Source organism: Berghia stephanieae, chromosome 2 (genome assembly GCF_034508935.2).
Source record: "Berghia stephanieae isolate SIO BIC M18660-M18661 chromosome 2, UCSD_Bste_1.3, whole genome shotgun sequence".
NCBI lineage: Eukaryota > Metazoa > Mollusca > Gastropoda > Nudibranchia > Aeolidiidae > Berghia > Berghia stephanieae.
Window position 1 is genome coordinate 55,414,910 of NC_088361.1, and position 24,518 is coordinate 55,439,427.

The 24,518-nt window shown below is 34.4% G+C and overlaps 1 protein-coding gene across 1 annotated transcript in view; it reads right to left on the reverse strand.

Moving 5' to 3' along the window:
- Positions 1 to 2,520: 2,520 nt before the first annotated feature.
- LOC144963688 (sphingomyelin phosphodiesterase A-like) overlaps positions 2,521 to 24,518 on the reverse strand; it is a 110,251-nt gene continuing 88,253 nt past the window's right edge. The window contains exon 14 of the mRNA XM_078897643.1: positions 2,521 to 3,615. Coding sequence (XP_078753769.1) covers positions 3,438 to 3,615 — 178 coding nt within the window. The 3' untranslated portion in view covers positions 2,521 to 3,437. The remainder of the gene's footprint in view (positions 3,616 to 24,518) is intronic.

Genomic DNA, 24,518 nt, shown 5'->3' on the forward strand with positions numbered 1-24,518 from the left:
CAACTTTATGACTATGTTTGGCAGGCATGCCAAAATAAGAATACAACCAGAGATTTCTTGTTCTCCAACGTGTGGAATATTGTAATAAATACTATCAATCCAAATACAGGAAAAATTCAGTTTAACGTGAGCTTCATAATCGAATTTATTATTTTGATGAATCATTCATTATGTTGGTTATGAATATTTTCAATAAATGAAACATTCTTACATTAGTTATATTATTTATTTATTATAGCATTGAGCAAATCACCAAGCCTTAGTTCTCTTTTCGGCGGCGCACTGCGGCTGACGCCTGGGCTATTCCAGCCTTAAGAAAAAATTCCCTTTAAGGATGAATAAAGGGAATTTATCTTTATTTGTTTTATATTTATTTTTATAAATATATCATTATATGTAATACTGTTCAATTGAAACAGGACACGTAAAGCCTTTGTCTTATTAGCCTTAAATGAGATTAAGAATAACTCAGAATATTCTCTTAATGAATGCAGTTTTGGAAATGTTTCCAATAATCTCTTCTTTTTGTCTCAAAACTCTAAACATTTTTTTCGTTATATTTGTTTTCTTTATTTTTCTTTTAGGGCGTTTTTTTTTCAGGGGATGTCAATGTCATCGTCAAACGTTTTACGATCGACATTCACTATATAGTACTTATCATAGCTGAAGAAGAAATTTTTTGTTTTTGGTTTAATTCCACAATGAACGAATTTTAGAAGACAATAAATTAAGAACTGAATTTTAAAATCGTTAAGATATGAAGACAATTCTCGACTGGTATCGTTATATGACAACACTCATTGTGACCCACTCGGGGCAAGCCAGATTACAAACACCTATTGGGAACAAACGTGGGGTATAAAAATACTGGTTCCAATCTCATTGGAAGTGTAAAACTAGTCATCCGGAGGACTGGATATATACATCATGCAACTGGCCCTCTGGTGTTTCAGAGTGATGGTATCTTATTTACTAGACTAAATAAGAATCTGCCTATACATTTAGCTACTAAAATACTTATATCATGGTATGATAGTTGGTTCAATATGTAACCTATTTATTGTTTATGCATTGTCTGGAAGGCTGGTTACTCATATCAAGTGAATTTTGAAGATAACGTCAGGACATCCCTGCCTTATTACTGTAAAGTAAGAATGAGGAGAATTGAGATATGTTAGATTTGAAAATCATCACTATCCTCTTAAATATAAAAAAAACGGTTTAATCAATTTAAACATCCAAAACAGCCCAACGTAAGACACAAATAGTTGGCGGGAGGTAATAGTCAGTAAAACATAGCGTTCCTCTAAATTTTCGAAACATGCAAAAAAAAAAATAATTTAATGTTGTTATTGTTGCTGATGATTGATGGCGATGATGATCGTGATAATGATGACGATATTGATTGTCGAATTGTTGGGTTCACAACAATGTTTATAAAGATCAAAACAGAAAGAATGATGATGATGGTGATGATGATGATGATGATGATGATAATAATAATGATAATAATAATAATAATAATAATAATAATAATAATAATAATAATAATAATAATAATAATATTGATGATGATGATGATGATGATGATGATGATGATGATGATACTAATAATGTTAATAATATAAATATCAACAACAATAATAATAATAATAATATAATAATAATAATAATATAATAATAATAATAATAATAATAATAATAATAATAATAATAATAATAATAATAATAATAATAATAATAATAAAATAAATAATATATAATAATAATAAATAATAATAATAATAATAATAATAATAATAATAATAATAATAATAATATAATAATATAAATAACAATAACAATAACTAATAACTATACTACTACTACTACTAACTACTACTACATACTACTACTACTATACTAATATATAATAATAATAATAATAATAATAATAATAATAATAATAATAATAATAAAATAATAATAATAAAATAATAAGAAGAAGAAGAAGAAGAAGAAGAAGAAGAAAGAAGAAGAAGAAGAAGAAGAAGAAGAAGAAGAAGAAGAAGAAGAAGAAGAAGAAGAAGAAGAAGAAGAAGAAGAAGAAGAAGAAGAGAAGAAGAAGAAGAAGAAGAAGAAGAAGAAGAAGAAGAAGAAGAAGAAGAAGAAGAGAGAAGAAGAAGAAGAAGAAGAAAGAAGAAGAAGAAGAAGAAGAAGAAGAAGAAGAAGAAGAAGAAGAGAAGAAGAAGAAGAAGAAGAAGAAGAAAGAAGAGAAGAAGAAGAAGAAGAGAAGAAGAAGAAGAAGAAGAAGAAGAGAGAAGAAGAAGAAGAAGAGAGATGAGGATGATGATGATGATGATGATGATGAGATGATGATGATGATGATGATGATGATGATGATAGAGTGATGAATGATGATGATATATAATAATAATAATAATAATAATAATAATAATAATAATAATATAATAATAATAATAATAATAATAATAATAATAATAATAATAATAATAATAATAATAATAACAATGATAATAATTTTTTTTTTTTAAATTATAATAATTCTAATGCTGATGATGATGATGGTGATGATGATGATGATGGTGATGACGATATTGAGGATGATGATGATGATGATGACAATACTGATGATGATGATGATGATGATGATGATGATGATGATGATGATTTGGAAAGTCCCCGGTTTGAGATTTGTTTGCATGCCAAGATGTTCTGGCCAACATTTTTAAGTAAGTACTGCAGTTAACGGGTAAAGCCGACTCTCATATTGTGAGTCGAGGTGTTGGATGAAAATGCCGATTGATGCTATGCGTGTGTGTAAATTACTCACAAAATCCACCAGCCAAATACAACGTGCCTAAGCTAAGTGTAGCCTTAAAGGTTTATAGACCGATGGATATAATTTAGTGAGAACCAATCATTAAAATGGGTGTCTGAAAACAGCAAACAATAGCTGAGTGACGTCAATTTATTTCCTCCTATAGTCTCATCGATCAGAGTGAGGAAAAATAACATCTCTGGATCCTCCCCTCCATCCCCCACCTCCTTTTTTTTTAACAACAATAAAAATAAGGGGAAAAATACACTCACTCTCTCTCTCTCACACACACACACACACACACACGCGCGCGCGCGCGCGCGCGCGCGGTTCACATGCTAGAGCACAAAATTGATCCCGACATATTCCGAATATTTTAAATGCGTACAGAGACTGTTTTACAATGTTATGTCGCTTTTTGATATTTTGTCATTAAAAATCTTTCGTATTTCTTTCAATTTTGTCATGACTTCACACACATGCAAATAATTGAATATTTAATACGTTTATTCCACTTATACAGTTTTGTAATTTATAATGTCATCAAGTACAGGAAACCTCCCATTCTTCTCTGCTTTTCATTATTTTCTAAAATTGTACTATTTAAAGCTATAATTTACTTTTGAAGTGGATTTAAAAGACAAAGCCGAAACCGTAGTTTTGTAGGGCTCGTCGTCTCACACGTTAATTTTTTTCGACAAAATTTATTCCATTTTTGACACTGTTTCCTTCGTCTTACAAGAACGTCTTTATTCCGTTCGAATTTCTGATAGTAGTTCCAGTCGCTTGATATTCTGAAGAGAAAAAAAAAGAAACATTGTTATATAGTATACAATTGATAACAACACGGAATAAATTCTAAAAGTCTGAGGGGTTTGGGAAAACACACTAACGGTAGATTATATCTTTTTCGAAATTAAGGATTCACTTTCTAGTAGCCAGCTATGCGCCATTTTTAATTTCCTATCCAATTATTGATCAGTTTTATATTGCGATTAAGTTTTAAAGTGAAGAAATAAGCCAAAATTCTTTGATATTCAAGTACATTTCAAAATGCCTAAATGACAACCTTGCACAATACCTCAGATATTAAATAAAAGATAGATACAGACTGCAGACAAGATTGTGGCAAATTTCATTAATCGTGAACACGACAAAAAAGAAGCATGTATTTTCAAATTGATTGTGGGAAGATTAAGAAATAACCGGTTTTCATTAGTTTTCCTGATTTTAATATCAATATCGATTTCAGTCTCAAAATAAACTATGGAAATGTTATTAACTAGTTTTCATCAGAGTTCCTTTTTAACGGTATTATCTTGTTGGAATTGAAGTTTTTTTTTTATCCGTAAAGACAAATCACATTAAAACTTTGTTTCTCAATCTTCGTTGTTAATCATTCATCAATTATCTAGATTTCTAGAAAAAGAAAATGAGATCAAAATAAATAGTGCAAGATCAGTTTCTTTACAGTGAACAAATCGTGATCAACTTTGCGGTTTCCTAGTGGAGAATCCGCAATATTTCCAAAGAAATAAAGTTGTAACGAAAAGGTATACTCATTAACTTTGATTATACTACTGCATTGTCGAAATCTGTTGAGCCACTGACGATCAAAATAGGTCTGGTCATAAAGCCTGTATCAGATGCGCGGAAATGAATCTGACAAAAGGGTGGCCAGATGGTGATTACTAACATCAAGAACCGTTCATTATGCTCGAGAAATTTTCATAAATAACCATTTGAGTCAACGGATGATAAAATTACCTTTGATCTAAAAAGGTTTGCAAGGTGAATCAATCTGTAAAATGATATGTAACACGACTGACCGGCGAGTATTGTTTTCGTTTTGCTCTTACATTTACGTGATTTGAGTGGTATTTATGTGACATCACGCCTGGATTTTAATACCATCTCATTTGTGATATTCTTGTCGTTTTATTTATATTTGTATTAACGATTTCTAACAGAGGATTTTTCTAAAATTTTAAAATTTATGTATGGATATTCCAAAGTTGAACATAGTTTTGAACTGCTATTTGTTTTCAGCCATATTGGAAACTTTATTCACGGTTTTAACAACTACTGTGTACATAGATCTATTCATAAAACTAATTTTATGAACAGACTCAGAGAGGGAGACGAAAACAACGCCCTATCACCACCGTCATTGGTCACCGGCCAACCCCATGCCCGCTACAGCTACCCCTACGACCTCAATCCTCACTTAAATTAATCAACACTCGTTCCCCAATCAAATCACTTCAATAAATGCTCCTTACCGTTCTTTTGTCAAATGTCAACACTGTCCATGACAGACAGTATGAAATGAACGACCACCCAGACAACAGCAGTAACAGCGCCGTTCCGAGCAACAACAACAACAACAACAACCTGCACATTGTCATCAAACAAGTATAACAATCGGATTACTAAATGTTAGATCGTGCCGTAATGAAACTGAAGATATAATCTACATGATTGAAGAAGGTCACAAAATGTCAAATTTTCTCATCTTGGAAACATTTACAACTTGTCACCCTTTGATAAGATATCATTCCACCATGATGATCTTAGAAGCTTTGAGTACGCCGGATTTGCCTTTACTGAAAATAATTTTAAAAGGTCGTTTCACTGTATCTAGATATTTACGCACACCACCAAGCCAGCAAAACAAAATATCAACAATTGATTGTTTATCAGAGTTCGGTGAATTTATGTCTATTCAATCCATAAACAAAAAGCACAATATTTTAATGGATGATTTTAACATTGATTATTTCGGAAACAAAAATGGATCTAAAGCATTTCTGGGTCTTATTGATTCAAACAACTCTATCCAATTTGTTACAAACAACCATGCCATTAAAGACAGTGAACTTTCTCTCCCTTCATCTGTCTTGGATATTGATAAATTAGTCTCGGACAATCATTTAATTGTGTTTTGCGTTTTATTTTCAATGAAGCATGAAGTAAAAAGATTATAACATCTCGTAATATGAAGAATGTAGACATGCCAATTTTTAAAAATAGACCTTGACCATAACGTCAAAAATGTAAATGATTCAAATGGTCTCCACGAGTCAATTATTGATAAGGTGGACAAGCGTGCTCCCTTAAAAACTAGAGCAGTAATGGTGAGACGTAAATCACCCTGGTATAATACATAAATAAAATTGACTGGATTATCCAGGAGACGGGCTTTAAAATATGGCTCAAATCTAGAGACCTCTGTAGATAAGAAACTGTACATCGCTGCTAGAAATTATGGGAAAGACGTTAATTTCAGGGTCAAAAAGAAATACAATGCAGACAGCCTGAAAAACATCGGACGTCCGAGACAATTCTTTGCCTTTACCAAGGAGCTGCTGGAACAACAGACTCAAGCAGTTCTCCCATCGTTAATTTATCGGGCAGATCTACCAACTCATTTTTATATTTTAATAAAACTGATACCATCAGAAAAGAACTTTCATCTGATTTGATCCAAACAACATTTGACAAGTTTCACGGTGATTCATTAATACATTTTTCAAAGATTACTGAAGCTGACTTACGTGATTGCATTATGTCGTCTCCTACTAAAAGTTGGATCTGGACCCGTGACTACTGCCATGCCATAAAAAATGTATTGATTTAATTTTAATACCATTTACAAGTACTTATGTAGATAAAGAGAACATTAAAAACTATCGCCCCGTCTCTTCCTTCTCTCTCTAAAATCTTGGAAAAGCTTGTTTTGAGCCAATTACTGTCTTATCTTAAAAATAATTGTCTTGAAGAAAAATTTCAGTTAGCTTATAGGCAACATCATTCGACAGAAACCGCACTTGTTAGGCTTGCTTATAATCTTCTCTCTCTTATAGACAGTGGTTCATGTTCTTTGCTGAATTTGCTCGACCTATAGTCCGCTTTTGACACTATCGATAACAATTTTCTCATCAAACATTTTGAAATTACTTATGGCGTGTCTGGTGCAGCGCTTTGATTGGTTTAGATAACATTTGTTCAATAAGAAACAGATTGTTACGGTGGATGAATATAAATATGAGGAAATCATTCTTGATTGTTGGGTTCCCCAGGGTTCAGTACTTAGACCCGTTCTTTTTGTTCTGCACATTGACCCTCTGTCCAAAATCATTAGAAGTTTGGGTCTGTCTTACCATCAATACGCTGATGATACACAATTGCACTGTGTCTCCTATACAAGAAATTTAAAAGGAGTATCGGACATTAGTGAGAATTGTATCCAAAGTGTTAAGAATTTGATGAATGAGATCAAACTGAAACTGAATTATGATAAGACGGAGGTGTTGCATATGGGTAATAAGAAGTGGAAATGTGAAACAGTTTTTAAGCTGGGGGATGCTTCCATTCAAATCGTTTACAAAGTGAAAACCCTTGGCATATTCTTAGACTCTGGACTGTCGATGGAGCATCAGGTTAATAATTTGGTTAGATCTCTTTTTTTTTCAACTAAAAGAGATTGCTACCATTAGACGGTTTATATCTGAAAAAGATTGCTTCCATTAGACGGTTTATATCTGAGGATGTGACCAAACACCTGGTTGTGTCTCTCGTGCTATCAAAATTGGATTATTGTAATGTTCTGTTGTTTGGCGTTTCGCAATATAATCTGAGACGTCTTCAGATTGTCCAGAACATAACTGCCAGACTAGTATAATTTATGAAGCGTAGGTGTGATTCTGCCAGACCTCTGCTTAAGACCAGGATTGGCTGCCTGTTGAGAAAAGGAGTAAGTTCAAAGCTTGTGTTTTAGTGTATCGTTGTCTTGAAATTACTGCCCCTTCCAACCTTTCGGCACTAATTGAAAGATATTCAAAACCCGGACCCTTATGTTGGGCCAGTGATTCCACCAACCTTCTTGTCGCTAGAATACGTAAAAATGCAGGAATGAGATCCTATTCTCATTTAGGACCCTCTGTTTGGAACGCCTTACCACAGAGCATTCGTGAAAAAGAATCGTTGGCTATTTTTAAACGGTCGGTTAAAACACATCTGTTTCGATTTTAGTAGATCATAATATGAGAAGAAGGATAGGCGTCTGGTTTCTGTTGTGTTGTGTGTGGATGTGTTTGTGCTTGTGTGTGCTAACGGGTATGCTGCAGCCAAAGTAATTTGTAATTTATGCGCTTTGAATCTGGTGTCTCGGAGTTATAGCTCTTTATAAGTTTTCAGCAGTATTGTCATTATTATTGTTGAAAATAGTTCTATAATATTTAGAATTTCCATTAGTTCTATGTTCGTTGCCAAAAATTTAACATGGGCTGTACGGAACAAGTTTAACCCTTTCCCCCCACTCTCAAGGCTATTGTTTAAGAATAGATTGAAGAAGTATTTTTTGTAAGAACACAAATTAAATCTGTGCATTAAATTCTCTTGGCACTTTAAAATTTGCTTTCATTATTCGTCAACCGGTTTTTCCCGGCATACTAGCCTGAAACCGTGGGACCCAATGATGCTATGCGTTTAGGTGAAATAGTCTAGCCATTCATCAGCCGGATATAACGTACCAACACACAAAATTATCTTTAATCTTGGATGTTTATAATCTGATTAATTTAATTTAGTGAAAAACTTATCACCAAATGGCTGTCTAAAAACAATGACAAAACTGAGTGACGTCAAATTTTTTACTTTTCTATAAATATGCACTCATATCTACATGTTGATATATACATACTGGCTATGATAAAAAATGAACACTCGTTAATAGCTAGAGGAATTAGGGTAAAATTGTGCAAATTAGTGATGAAAGCACCAAATTTGGTACAAAGTAACTTGAGACCATTATTAATCGATGTTGATATAGAACCACATTGAGAAATTCCTCTAACAGTGTAAAATAGGGAGATGAAAATCCGCCTATATGAGCTATATTAAAACAAAGGGGCGTAATCCATGAAATATTTGTTGACAATTCGGCGCTTTAAAAATATATAATTTTTAGCCCGTGTAAGCGGTTAATTATTTTGGTTTAAATAATTATAATGGTTAAAGATGTGACTTTATGTGATATAGTAACCGTATGGGCCGGTAGTATAGCTTTATTATAAGGACTGGAAGAGGGAGGGGGGGGGGGGGGGGGGGAGGTGGGAGAGGATGAGATGGTGCTGGTGTCCGTTTTACTTGTGTTGGTCGTCATCGTGGTGAAGACGATGGTGGAGGTGATGTTGGTGATAATGATGATAATGATGAGGTGATTGTTGTGATAATAGTAGTGATGATGATGATGATGATGATGATGATGATGATGATGATGATGATGATGATGATGATGTTGATGAGGTGGTGGTGGTGCTGATCTTGGTAGTGATGATGATGATGATGATGATGATGATGATGATGATGATGATGATGATGATTATGATGATGATGATAATGATGATGATGATGATGACGAAGACGACGATGAAGATGATGATCAGGATGGTGTTGATGGTGATGGTGGTAATGGTAGTGATGATGATGATGATGATGATGATGATGATGATGATGATGATGATGATGATGATGATGATGATGATGATGATGATGAGGTGATTTTGGAGATAGTAGTATTGATAATGGTGATGGGGATGATGATGAGGTGGTGGTGATCGTGGTAGCGATGATGATGATGATGATGATGATGATGATGATGATGATGAATATGGTAATGATGAGGTGGTGGTGGTGATAGTGGTAGTGATTATGGTGATGTTGGTAACTATTAATTTCGAAAATGAAAAACTTTCTTGGTGACGTATATTAACATTTTTAGATGATTAGGATCCAACAAAAATCATATTTATTAGACAAATGTCTGTGGAACACATTTTTCTTGGGAGACTTGAAAGAATTCAACAGCAGGCTTTTCTAGTTTATCCTGACCTCTTTGAATTATTTTAACGGGACAAGATAAAGCCAATATCTCGTTGTCAGCTTTTTCCATGTGAGTGTGTTCAAGAAAACAATATGTTGTCTTATTGAAGGCTAAAAATGTTTCCTTTCCTGAAGTTAGCTGTCGAGGCCTGGTAGTCTGTCTCTGAACCTGATTGGGTGAACATACGACTGGGTGCAAACTCTTTCTCAGCATTCTTTGCTATACATCTTGATTAATTCTGACAATGTATGGACTCTCTCTCTCTCTCTCTCTCTCTCTCTCTCTCTCTCTCTCTCTCTCTCTCTCTCTCTCTCACTCTCTCTCTTTGATCTGTTCTATACTTGAATGTTTTATATATATATAGCATGGCTCCATAAGGGATAGCTTTTGTGAAACACAACGAATAACAACTTGCAACAACTTAACAGAAAACATGAATAAACAACTCTAAACAGATGTTATATTATTAGACTTCAGTAAATCATTTGATAAAGTCAATTACCATACTCTGGGAGATATGGAATCATGAGTAACACACACGACTGGTAATGGATTTTCTCACTAATCGTAAACAATTGAAAGAGTCAGCTCCAGTACTCCAGGTGTGCCCCTAGGTACCGTACTGGGTCCCCTCTTGTTCCTTTATCTACATCAATGATTTGCCTGAAAGATTGTCGCTCGGAACTCAACTGAGACTATTTGCGGATGACAGTCTTTTGTACAGAGCAATAAGGCATAAGAAATACTCAGAAATTCTTCATCGGGACTTTGATTCCAGAAAATTACTCCAAAAGGAAAATAATACACAATACACCACAACGCACTATAAGAAATCGCCAAAGCAAAATATCTCGGAGTAACAATAAACAATCGCCTGACCTGGAAAGACCACATTGCAAACATATGCAGGAAGGCAAACTCCACCCTGGGATGCTTGAGAAGAAACCTCTTTGGCTACAAAGTAACCATAAAAGAGAAATGCTATAAAGTTTATGTTAGACCAACACTCGAGTAAAGCGGTAAGGTATGGGATCCCGAACACACCTCCGAAATTAGGTAAATAGAATCAATCCAAAAAAACCCTATAAAATTCGTTCAACAAAATCCTCAAACAAATCAAAGTCATATATGACACTGACATCACATTTGGAACCATTGAAGGAAAGGAGAGAGAAGAATAAACTAAATGTATTTTACAAAGGTCCTAAAAACCAGGTCAGGTGTCATTACACGGCCTCCAACAGAACAAGAGGAAACCTGGCAAACTTATGTTGCCACAATCTAGAGTGGACTACCATCTTCACTCGTTTCTGCCCTCAACTATAAGACCTAGGAACAATTTGGATAACTTCCAGAAAAACAATTGGGAATGCTGCTGTTGAGCCTTCCACGAGGAAGTTTCAGCTTGAAGAGGAAGGAGAAGAAGAAGAAATAATTTCAGCAACAGCAAAACTAGAACTTTGTTTGTTTTGGTAATATTCAGCATTTTTAATGTTCATAAAACGGACATGACAAATCTTCTTCTGATAATGAACTTCCTGCGCAATCAAATCACCATTTGAGAACATGGAGAGAATCTGGATATCGTTTATAATTTCTGCAGCCACGCGGATATTTTCGTTCATGTCTCTTGTCATGATTGAATGGAGGGAAGCTTCATTTTATTGTTGCAAAGCATACAATGTGTCCTATTTCTTGTGATAACCTCATCTGAGGGAAAACGCATATTCTGTCTCCTTGGACAATGGGATGATGAGAGAATGTCTAGATCGGGATAATTTGACGTTTTCTTGTGATTTCTCATTTTTCACAGCAAGCCTTCTGATTTTTTGTGGCCGTATATCAAAGCGACATAATTTGTGCCAGTTGGTATCATTTTGCTTCAGGACCTCCAGTGTATCCTCAGAGCGGTCTTCAACAGACAAATCTAGCTTGTCACTATCATTTTCTAATCCGTTAAAAGTCTTAACACCATAGCTGGTAGAACACTACGCTACAAAAGTCACGTACCTTTGACCACAATATGTCCGCTTTGACAGAGCTGGGCATTCTAATTTATTTTTTTTTATCTCGACCTCAATACTGCATTTTGCCATTATATAATTGTTAGTAGTTAGTACAAGATTTAGTACATTGTCAATGCCATGATTTAATGGGTTAAGTGACTTGATCACGGGATTGGTGATGGGGATGAGGTGATGTTCATGACGGTGATGTTAAAGATGATGATACGGACATTTTCAACCTGAAACTTAATAATAATAATGATAATAATAATAATAATAATAATAATAATAATAATAATAATAATAATAATAATAATAATAGTAATATAATAATAATAATAATAATAATAATAATAATAATAATAATAATAATAATAATAATAATAATACTTTATTGCATCCCAAAAAGGAAATTTCTTGTACAGACGTGTTATAATTTACACAATAAGATAAAAATACAATGGAAATAGAATGTGTATATATAAAAAAGGAGCAGCTCTATAACCAGAGCTGCGTTTTATAATATGAATAATATCAACACTGTAAAATAGTTAAAACTGTCACTATAAATTAAAAATTGAAAAGATTGCAAAACAAATAAATTAATAAATTAATATTTATATTTTTAAAAAGTAAAAATGAGAAATAATTATATAAAATGATTATTGCTTGTTGTTATAAAGCCTAATACTGGACGGCAGAAAAGATTTTCGGTGTCTGTCTGTTTTCGTTGAAATAGAGAAAGGGCGACCACTTCTTTCTGACATAATAATTGATGGTCTTAGTGGATGATACTGGTCATTTAATATTTTAGTTATTTTATTTATACAAAATTTCTCGTATAAAAGATCTACATCGTCAACATCATTTATATAGCGTTTAATGGATTTTTAAATATTTGAATTTATTTTGTTCCTTTCCACTGCTAAGCAATTGCCTCCCCAAGCTGTTGTACAAAATGACAAAACACTTTCGATTACTGCTCTATAAAATAATGTGCAGAGGGTTTTATCTATTCTAAACTGAGAGAGTTTTGATAAAAAATATGTACGTCTGCACATCTTATGCCTAATTATTTTCAAGTGTTCATCCCACTTGAGCCTGTCATCAATCGTTACACCAAGGTATTTGTAGTGAGGAACTCGCTGGACGAATTGGTCCTTTAATTTTAACGGTTCTATCGGTTCCTTCACTCTCCTAAAGTCAATCACTAGCTCCTTTGTCTTGTTTATGTTAAGCTCTAGGTGGTGGGCATCACACCAAGACACAAATCTATCAATTTCTTGCCTATAAGCCACTTCGTTGCCATTTGTTATGAGGCCTTGAAGAGCGGTGTCATCTGCAAACTTTATTAAAGGTACAATCAGGTTTTGACTTCTACAGTCATTCGTGTATATTGTGAATAATACAGGGGACAATACACAACCTTGAGGAGCACCAGTATTTGTAGTTATACAGGAAGATTTGTTTTGTCCTAATTGAACATATTGTGCTCTCTCCGTAAGAAATTCGAGCACCCAAGCAATTATATACTTGTTTAAATTCAGACTAGTCAATTTTTGAACAACCAACTGAGGTTGCATCGTATTGAACGCTGAAGAAAAATCTGCAAAAAGCAATCTGCAATAGCCCCTAGCGTGATCTAGATGCCTGTAGATGTTGTTTGTAAACAGCAAAATGGCATCCTCTACGCCACGTCCTGGTTTGTAAGCAAATTGATGACTATCACTCAATGGCATAAACTGATTCCTAATTTTAACAAGAACAAGTTTTTCTAAAGATTTCATGACTATTGAAGTCAGCGCAACAGGTCTGAGATCGTTCATAGTTTCAAGTTTTTCTTTTTTTCGGAACATGAATAATTTTTGAAGTTTTCCAAATTTCAGGGATCGAAACGCATTGGAGGGACCAGTTAAAATATGTGTATAAATGGGGGAAAGCTGATGGGCACATTCTTTTAATAGTTTTCCTTTCAATCCATCCGGCCCAGCAGCCTTCCTCTCGTTCAGTTTCGAAAATACGAATCTCGTTTCCTCCTCATTGACCTCATCTTCCAAAGCCCTGTCTAATTTATGTTTTTCATTTTCAATATCAAATTTGTTTGCTGTGTTGAAACGTGAATAAAATTTATTTAAAGTTTCAATTTCGATATCTTCTGATATAATCGTGGGCTTTGGACTATAGTTAACAACAATTTTAAGCCCCCGCCATGTGTCCCGTATATCCCCAGAAGAAAAGCATTATTCAATTTTATTTTTGTACTTGTCTCTACAACTAGATATTACCCTCTTTATCTCTTTTTGTTTTGTTTTCCGATCTTTTTTTTTTCCACTAGTATAGAGAGTTTTCTTTTGGTTCAATAAAAGTTTTAGATCTTTTGTTATCCAAGGCTTGTTGTTAGGATAATATTTTATTTCTTTTTTACAAGACACTAGCTGTTCACAGAATTTCAAATACTCACACAGTCATTCAGGTCATCCACACTATCACATGATTCGATAAAAACATTCCAGTCAGTGCATTCAAAACAACCACGCAAATCTTCACACACACTTCCGTTCCAGATCTGTACACTTTTCTTTACTGGTTTTACACGTTTAAAAACAGGGCGGTAGGTGGGGAGTAGCAAGAGCATGCAGTGGTCAGATAAACCTAATGGGGCACGGGGTAAACATTTATAACTATTTTTAATATTACACAGGAATAAATCTAATGTTTTTTGTCCCTTGTCTCGCAGTCCACGTATTGATGAAGTCCCGGGAGATTAAAATCGTTACATTGGTTAAAATCGCCAGTGACCACCAATACGGCATCGGGTGACTTAATTTGAATGTAATGTATTTCTTTCCTCAAAATATTTTTCGATGTGGTGTTGTCTGATGATGGTGGAATGTAGACGTTGATGATGATGACATGTGTATATTCCCGGAGTAGATAATATGGTCGTGACGAAACAGTAATAAATTCAATATAGTCGTCACAATACATTTTCTTTATATGACAGTTATTGGGGTGGCACCATTTGTTGTTAATATATGTGCACACCCCACCCCCAGTTCGTTTATTTACATTAGTCTGATCTCCTCGAAATAGTGAATATTGTTCAATATTAAAACATGATGATGGTATGTGAGGAGATAGCCAAGTCTCTGTTAACGCTATTATGGAGGCTTGACGATAGTCACTATTAAAACGACACAGTGAAAACAGTTCATCAATTTTATTTTTCAGTGATCTTACATTACCTGTCACTACACAGGGTAAAAATGGACGAAAAGGCCGTCTGTTAAATTTTGTTTTTATTCCTCCTTTTCTCCCCCTCTTTCTTACTTTAATAAACGATGTGTCAATAGTGGGTGGTGGGGGTGACACGGGTTGGAGGGATCGGAGAGTCTCTGGAGTATAAGTTATCGATAGGCTTTTGGCAGCAAAATTACAGGCTAAAACACCATTTATGCTTATAAATATACTAATAAATATAAAAATCAGGAACAATATATACTTCACATCCATTTTGAATAAAAATTAGGCGTAAATTCCGACGATTGAATGATAAATGGATAAAAATATGTGTAGAAAATTCGTAAACATTCACAACACGTCTGTTGTCGCCGGAAGCCAGCGCCAAGTAGTCAAACTTGATTTGAACCATACTATTACGCAAACCACAATAATAACATAACTATGTTGAATTAGTGTGACACATAAACATTGATGCTTAAACGATATCAAGGTGCTCGGTATGCTGCTAATGATGATCTTGATGATGATGATGATGATGATGATGATGATGATGATGATGATTATTATCATCATCATCATCATCATCATCATCATCATCATCATCATCATCATCATCATCATCATCATCATCATTATTATTATTATTATTATTATTATTATTATTATTATTATTATTATCATTATTATCATCATCATCATCATCATTATTATTATTATTATTATTATTATTATTATTATTGTTATTATCATTATTATTATTATTACTATGAGGTGGGTAAAAGGCGACAGAGTTCAAGTAGACACCGTTTCGTGACCTCGCCGACCCGAAAGCAGACGACACAACAAGTTACCGCAGAATCCGATGCATTGTTTATAGATATCTTCACATGAGCGGAAGTCTATTATTTTCAAATAATTTTAATTTATAAAGACATTAAGAAAATAAAATTACACTCGTTGAAAGCTATCGGAATATACAAAAGATAGAACAGTAAAGTTGGTGCAATAAAATAAACAATATCACGTGACCATTTTAGAAGCACGTGGCAAAACACATGTTCCTGGCTTTGACAGCTCACCTTCCAATGTAAATTATAGAAAAAAATAACCATTAAAAAATGTCTGTTAGGTGGCAAAAGAAACACATATTCATAAATACTCGATCACGCGTCAAATAATATCTAAATATTGATTTTTTATTAAACAAATGGTAAAATTTATCAAAAATTACTCTCGGTCTATTTTTAGACCACGGTCAAGATTGTTCTCCAAAATCAATGCGCTTGTGTGAACAAAACAAGAACTATTTGAAATCTGGTTTTCGGAATAATTTAGCCATATACAAAGAATTTAACTAAATAACAATTTTATTTGTACGTGTTTGTTTTTAACTGAATGTGTATTACCTACAATTTGAACGACAAAAACGGGAGACCTGTTTTGTGCGCAACGTTGTCCGGCTGCTAAAGTTCCTCATCACCAGCAAAGAATGGCAGTCCAACTCATGCAAAGGTAAGATTCAAATTTCAGTGTTTAGTTTGTAATTTGTATCGATTGGTTTTGAGAGCAGGAAACGATTTAGTTCAATGTTAATCCATAATAGCGTTCGGGTATTTAACTAATTTTAGAATGCGTTGTTTATTTGTTTTCATTTCACTTCGCAATTTGACTGTCACTGTCAGTGTCAGTCATTACAGTACAGCTTCACTCGCCGATTCTCACTTACAGAGTTTACGTTTCCTTCACGTATGTGTAACGTTTACAGTCTAGAACGTGTGTCAGTCATAACTTGATCGAAAAAGAAAACAGAAAGGAACAAAAAAAAAAAAGCAGACACCCCCCTCCTCAGCAGGTGGAATCTCAACAAAAGTTGTATTTTTTAAATCCTCATCTTTCGCTCGTGTGCGAAGCTTTCATCGCTTGTCATATTTTATTGACTCTCGCTCTTTCCTAACCTGATAATAGATTTCGAAACAATCTTTAGGTCTTCATTCTCTCATTATCTGTTCATGACTGGAACTGGAAAAGGAACAAGACAAAGGCAAAGGGTCTCTGCCTCCGATTTTCAATATCTTGTGTTGTTTGAGGGATTTAAGTTGGTAGCCGTTTTTGCCACATAAGACTTTTTGTTATTGTTTTTGCTGAGAGTCGATGGGAGAAGGAATGGCAGAGAGGGAGGAAGGAGTGGTGAAAAAATGAGAATGTCTGGGAAAAGAAAATGTCCCACTCAACCCCTTATCGCATCTTTGATATTTGGCAGGTGTCAAACTACATGTATGACGTTTTGGATCTTCCAAGCCTATTCGCCTTATTTGGTCGGTAGCTGTGTGAAAGAAAACATATTTTATTGTAAAATGCAGGGAGTGCGGTCTGATATTTTCGTCATCGCTATGATTATTCCCAGACAGGGTCTGCCAATAACGAAAATTGGTTATTCCCAGACAGATAGAGGGAAAAAAACCCAATATTTTTGTATTAAAAAGAAAACAAACAATTTTAAGAAATTCATGCTCAGAAACGGAACAAGGCCAAACAAAAAAGGAGAAAAGAATAGACTCGCTCAAAAAAAAAAAAAAAAGAAAAAGAAAAAAAAGGCGGGGGGGGGGGGGGGGGGGGGGGGGGGAAAGCGATTGAATTCGAATCTGTGCAGCTAAAATGAACAACGAGTTTCCCTTGGCTCAAGAGAAGTGAAAATGAAAAAACTGTGCTTAAGTTTTTGTATGAGTGTTGGGGGCGGGGGGGGGGGGGGGGGGGGGGGGGGGGGGTCGTTGGGGGTTTTGTTAGTTTTATATACATCCCTGTTAGTTCAATCAATTTTGTGGGTAATGATCAAGACGGGCCTGGTCCTACAACTCTTTACGGATTTACCTTGGATTGAAATGAAAACTAAACCTCTCTGATTACTTTAGATTACCTAATTTTATTTCATATGTTTTTTTTATGAAGAAGAACTTTTTAGGATTTTGTAATTCATAGGAATCACCATAATATGTGAAATGATGTCTTATCTTAATTTTGCCTCAGGAATAATAAGCGAACAATTTTGAAAATCTCTCTCTGTTGATCGAATTATCAAAAATTTTATTTGTGATCAGATATTTTATTTGACTTTAAAGTGAAATCTAGAGGCATTAAAATATATTCAATGTTTATTAGACTTTTCTTATGTGATCAGAAAGTTAAATACAGGAAATATTGATCAAATGAGTTCACCGGAAGGTAAATAAAAGCCCATTTTTTAAAAAGCTAATCGACATTGGTTATGTAATCTTGCCTTCATGATCATAAACCCCTGATAAAATTAGACCTGACCCAACGGTTTTAACAACCTTGTGGTATCTGAGTTCCAGGTCCATTATGTTTTCTAATGTTTTTGTTGAATATAAGCAAACCATTAAGAAATAGGTCATGTCTATATATTCAACAATGAATGATATTTCTTCTTACATTGAAATAAGTGGTTCTTTACAGTAATAAGGCTCATGGAACTGGAGTTTTTCCTGTTTCTGTAACATGAAGCAACAGACCTTAAATAGTGCTTGATAACTTTCTTTAAAAAATAAAAGGTATTTCATTTTACTTTGAAAGAATTGGTCCTTTAGAGTCATTAGGCTCATGGAACCGGAGTTTTTCCTGTAACGTGAAGCGACAGACTGTAACAAGTGCTTGCTGAAATCTGAATAAGTTGCACATTTACATTTTACTTGTAGAGTTAGATCCAGTTATTCATTCAAACATTGGTATCTTAATTTCGAATTGTCATTTAATTAATACATATAAAGTTAAATAAATCCAATGATAATAATTGATAAAATAAGGTAATTATAACTTTTATTCATTGTTTGGTCCATATGAATTTTACTTTATGATTTTGTGTGAGATGATATTGCTTTTTATGGGACCATGGGAAAATGGTTTAGAATGCCATGCTTATCATTTTTTTTCAGATCTAAATAACATTACAACAAGAATGAGTCTCTGCATTCCTTTAATTGTTCTGGAAGCATTGGCCTGCCTATATCATGGGAATTAATCAATTTATATTCAGGAAGAAGTATCATAATTATTATTATTATTATTATCATCATCATCATCATCATCATTGAGTCTTATCCTTCAAGATTATCAAAATGGCTTTCATGTTACTGTATCTTATAGAATTCCTCATATATCATTATGGACCCTTCTTTGTTTTTTTTTTATTGGAATTAATGTTTTTCTTCTATATTCTATATTCTTCATAAAACCTCTCAGCTTTAGTGACCTAATCTAGAGACTAGAGAGCGATGATTAAGAGAACAGGACCATATTTTGCTTTCGAGCGTTTCTTAATTTTAAAAGCAGCTTACTGTAGTTTGTAAAAGATTTTTTAAAACTTTTTTCTTATGACAGTGTAATACACGTTAAAACCAATGCATATCTATCCCTATGTAATTTTGGCAGTGATCTCTCCATTTTAATGGTATTGGCTCCTGTTTCTTTATAGAAATGCCCTGTGAGCTTGTTATACACTTGAAAGAATCATTTACATAGGGAAGTCAAGAAGAATATAGCAAAAGAAACCTGCTTCCTTGGTTATGAATAAGAAATTTAAAAAGAAATAGGCAATGACCTCTTTATCTTGTCTACCATTTAACTTTATAATTATTTTTTAAAGTTTATTATATCCTTTTCTATATTTATAATTTAATTTATCAGCAAGATAAGAGTACTGATGAAACCGTCTATGTAGCTGATTTGTAATGGTAGTAGAATTTGATAGATGAGACCATGTGATGTTGCAGAATATATTTTTAAAAATTGTATTGCATTGTTTCATTTATCAGCAACATCATATTAAATAATGCAGTGGCTTAATCACAAACTTTCTGCACTTCATATGCAAGACAGTGATGCTTTTGTGCTACATTTCTCGAAATATTCACAAAGTTTCTGTATTTTGTAAATAAGACCATGGCGCTTTTGTCTTAACTGGTTAGTCGCAAATTCTGCCATTGTATTCCATTTCTCGAATAAAATTCTTTTCTATTTATTTGCAAAGTTTCTGCACTTTATAAACAAGAACATGATGCTTATGACTGGACAGGTTAATCGCAAATTCTTCCTTTGTGTTCCATTTCTCGAATCAAATTATATTAAATTCTATTAAATAATCATTTTAATGGCAAACTTTCTGCACTTGATAATTATATGCAAGACCATAATACTAAAGTCTACACAGGTTAATCGCATGTTCTGCCTAAGAAGTGCATTTCTTGAATCAGAACCTTTTTTAACCAAAGCTTTTGCTGAGGCTCTTACATCAAAGATTTTTAAAAATGGAAATACACAGTTTCAGTAATAATTATCAATTTTTTTCTTTTTTTTTCTTTCTCTTTCACAGGATGAGAATACAAGCATACCTTTAATGGAGAAACATCATATCTATATTTTTTTAATGATTTCAGTGTGAATAACATGAATATGAATGAAATGACAATAAATATGATATAAATTTATAATCTGTTTTTAATTTATTTGGATTTCACAAGTTGTGTTATGGCACTCAGATACAGCAGGACGGGTGAGACTGAGAACCAATCCTCACAATAGCACGAGAGGTCTTGTATATGCAAGATGTGATTTCCATTGATAAATTTTAAAGACTGTCCTGTTTTTATTCATTCTGGTGAACGCTGTAGGGTTGTTTTGTTTTTTTTTTTTTTGTTTCTTGTTTTAAAAAAGATTCTTTGGGCTTTTTTCTTTCAATCTAAGTCTAAGACTTGATTGAATTCTGACTCAATGCAAATCAACTTTGTTCCAACTCCTCAACTTCAAATTACAATGAACTTGTGCGCCCTTCCTTCTCTGTTAACCTACAGGTTATTGGATATGTAACTTTAATACATATATGTACGTCTACCACAATGATAAACTAGCAATTTATCTAAATATCTTGCAATCGTCTTTTGTAATAACTTTTCATTCTGGGTTACACATAAAAGTTAGCACTGCCGGGTTACAAAAGTACTTTGATGTTAAAAAGATCAGCATCCTGTCATCTTACTTATATATTGGCAGGTGTAAGACTTATTCCTTTTGCAAGTCATCATCGTCACAGTTTCGCACCAACACCGAACCCACTCCACAGCATCTGGGGAGCAGACTCTTGGGTCATGGTCAGTGCAGCTGAGCGCATCCTGGCATTCTCTAAAGATGTCTGCTCTGGGCACCCACATGTACACAAGCTACTCTCAGCCAGCCCCCACTTTTTCATGCTTCCAGTTGTTCTCACAAGTTTTGCCTGTGCTCTGTTCAGTGTTACCAATTCATTCCTGGGGAGCTCAGTTCCGTAGGACAATTCTTCTCTCAGATCTCCAACAGCTTCATTTGCATGATTGTTCCACTCTCTCAACGTGGAACGCCTGTATACAGCTGCATGGTCAGGGTTGATGCTTTCTTCCATCGTGAAGCTCTTTCTCGACTTCAGTCTACTTGTCATTGGGCTGTGCCTTGGGTGCCTTGGGTCCATTTTCTATTCATATTTCTGGGCTTTGGAATCAGTGGCTCTTTGAATGTAGGGAGGTGCAATGCCAGCCAGCCGATGGAGGACTGGAACTGCAGTCGGTTTCAAGTTACTCTAATGATCCGGCAGGTGTTATTTTGACATGGCAGGATCTTACTCAGACTGGTGAGACCTATTTGGCTGATGAATAGCAGAGGGCTACTATGGTTGTCCTGACTGTTTTCGGATCTGCTCCCCATGGCGTGTAAGTTTTTGCCTCTTTTCTTAGGAAGTTGTTTCTTGTGGCCACCTTTGCTTTTGTTTTCTTTGTGTTCTGAGAAAAGGACATTGTGCGGTCTACGGTAACACCGAAGTACATGGGAAATGTGTTTTTATCCAATATGTTCCCATTCCAGATGTTCAGTTTCCTGTTTTCTTTAGGCTTGGCAGTTCTTTAAATGGAAAGCACACACTTGAGTTTTTCCTGAGTTGGCAAGTGAGTTCTTTAAATGTGGCCTCAGAGAGTGGCTCCAGGACATCCGTTAGTCTCTCCTCAATGGTCTTGAAATCAGAGGCCTGGGACACAAGACACAGATCATATAGAAACCCCCTGATGTTCTCAAAATGAGGTTGGTCGTTGGTATAAACGTTGAAAAGGATGTGCAAGTACCGATCCTTGAGGGAGTCCGTTCTTTTGTGATCTGCTTTTCTTCCCATCCATTTCCACAAAAAAGTGACGGTTTGACAAAAGGAATTTTATTACTGCAACTATTTTTGTGTTACGAGTTACCCTTGCAACCTTTAGGAGCAATTTCCTATGATTTACTGTGTCATAGGCAGCTGCCAGGTCCACGAACACAGTTCATATAATTTGTTTGTTCTCGTAGAGATGACTGATCCTACCTCAATGGCGATAGGTCTGTATATTGATTTTGGAATGGGGTTGCTGACAGTTTTTGACATATCTGGAAGACACAAATGCAAGGTCTGGGTTGTAGCCTGTTCTCCAGCAAGCGCTTGGAAAGGATGCGTCATAGAAGAGTGTCAGATTATATTGGTCAGCCCATTCCTCAACAGTATCTCCATCTTTGTTGTTCTCATTGTATCCCCATTTGGTGCTGTGGCAGTTAAAGTCACCTATCACAATCATTGGTTTCTCACTAATGGTGGATGTAACTGGCCACTTGAATGGCGTTGGTGGAGGTTTGTTGACAGTAATATCACATTGAAGTGTCTGCTTTCAATTCTGAGAATTTCCACCTCACTTACTGTCATGTCCTGGTTGTATGTCACTATTGTTTTGTCTTTGACTTTGACGTAGTTAACGCTACCGTGAATGTTGCTTTCATGTTGTTTGACTAAATGCATGCCAGGGATGTTTAGTGCCACGGTCTTGTGCGTTTCTTGTAGTTGTAGACAGTACAGAGTTGCGTCGCTGGATTACTACAACACACACAACACCAACATTTTGCAAGTATCTTTAACACGTTTTTAAATCATTAATAAACGGTGATACTGACAACAACAATAATAATAATTATTATTATTATTATTATTATTATTATTATTATTATTATTATTATTATTATTATTATTATTATTATTATTATTATTATTATTATTATTATATTATTATTATTATTATTATTATTATTATTATTATTATTATTATTATTATTATTATTAGTAATAGTAGTAGTAGTAGTAGTAGAAGTAGTAGTAGTAGTAGTAGTAGTAGTAGTAGTAGAGGTCTTGTAGTAGAAATAGTAATAGTAACAGTTGGACCAAGTACATAAATATGAATATTTATACAGCGCATTTCTACAGATAGCCGTGAGCAATGCGCTTCACAATGTTTCATATTTATTCCCCCACTTCAACAAGCCGTATGGAACCATATTTCTTTGTCATACAGCCTGTTAGGCGACCCTTGTGTACTGTCACTACACTAACCGCCATTTCTGTAGCCAGATACTAATTCAATCGAGTGGGGTAATGTGTGTATATTTTTTCACGATTAGTTAGTCACCCATCCTATTACTGATCACACTTAGCATTGGCATTGCTCGACTTTTGTGACAAGACGAAAACCGTACCGCTAAGCCATACGGTCCATTAGTTCTAGATAGTATAAAAGTCTATAGTTTTGTGGTATCAGTGGTTATAATATAGTAGTGGTAGTGCAGTTATGGTTATAGTGTAGAAGTAGTAGTTGTCTTCTGTCAAAAGGGTCATCTGAGCGAAGAGATAGGAGATAGATTCGAATTTACTCTCTTCATTACATTGACCGTATGCTTTGACTTTGATCATTTGATACGCTGTAAAAAAAAAAAGTATGGTCCGCCTTAACCAAAAACAAGCAACCATCTTCGTTTCCCTGGACATAGATATCGTTTTGTTTACGGGAGGAGGGGGAACCATGATTATGGTTTTCCTATAAGATAAAAGAAGGGGCATTTTGGCGATAAAAAATATGATCGTGGCCTCCCTAGCTATCTCAGACTCGGAGTAAACAGCTTGAATTTATTCGCGCCAACTTCAGTTTGCTGCCTTAGCAACATGTAAACAAAAAGTTGGTTGGATGCGCATGACATTACTAAAGGTCAATTGCAGCATAGTTCGGGTCATTTATAAAAAAATCTGGGTCACGTTTGATGTCAAATGTCCGGTCACGTGATATTGTTTATTTTATGGCACCAACTTTACTGTTCTATAGAGCAGTAAAGTTAGGTGCCCAAAACGTAAACAATAACAAGTTGCTAGTGATTTCCGTTTCGGACCGGAATAATTTACGCACAATATAGGTCTCCCAATTTTGTAGTTTGAGTTGTAGGCAATACACTTTCAGTATTGAAAATATGTTTACATAAAATCTAACAGTTGCAGAAATAATAATATAAGGCTAAATTATTATGAAAATCAGGCTCCGAATAATTCTCGTTTTGTTCACACCAGCGCAATAATTTGCTCTGGTCTAAAAACTGTAACTTTTGATGAATTTTAGAAAATTTTACCTTTTGTTCCATAAAATATCCATATCTAGACATTATTTGATGCATGATCGAGTATTTATGAATA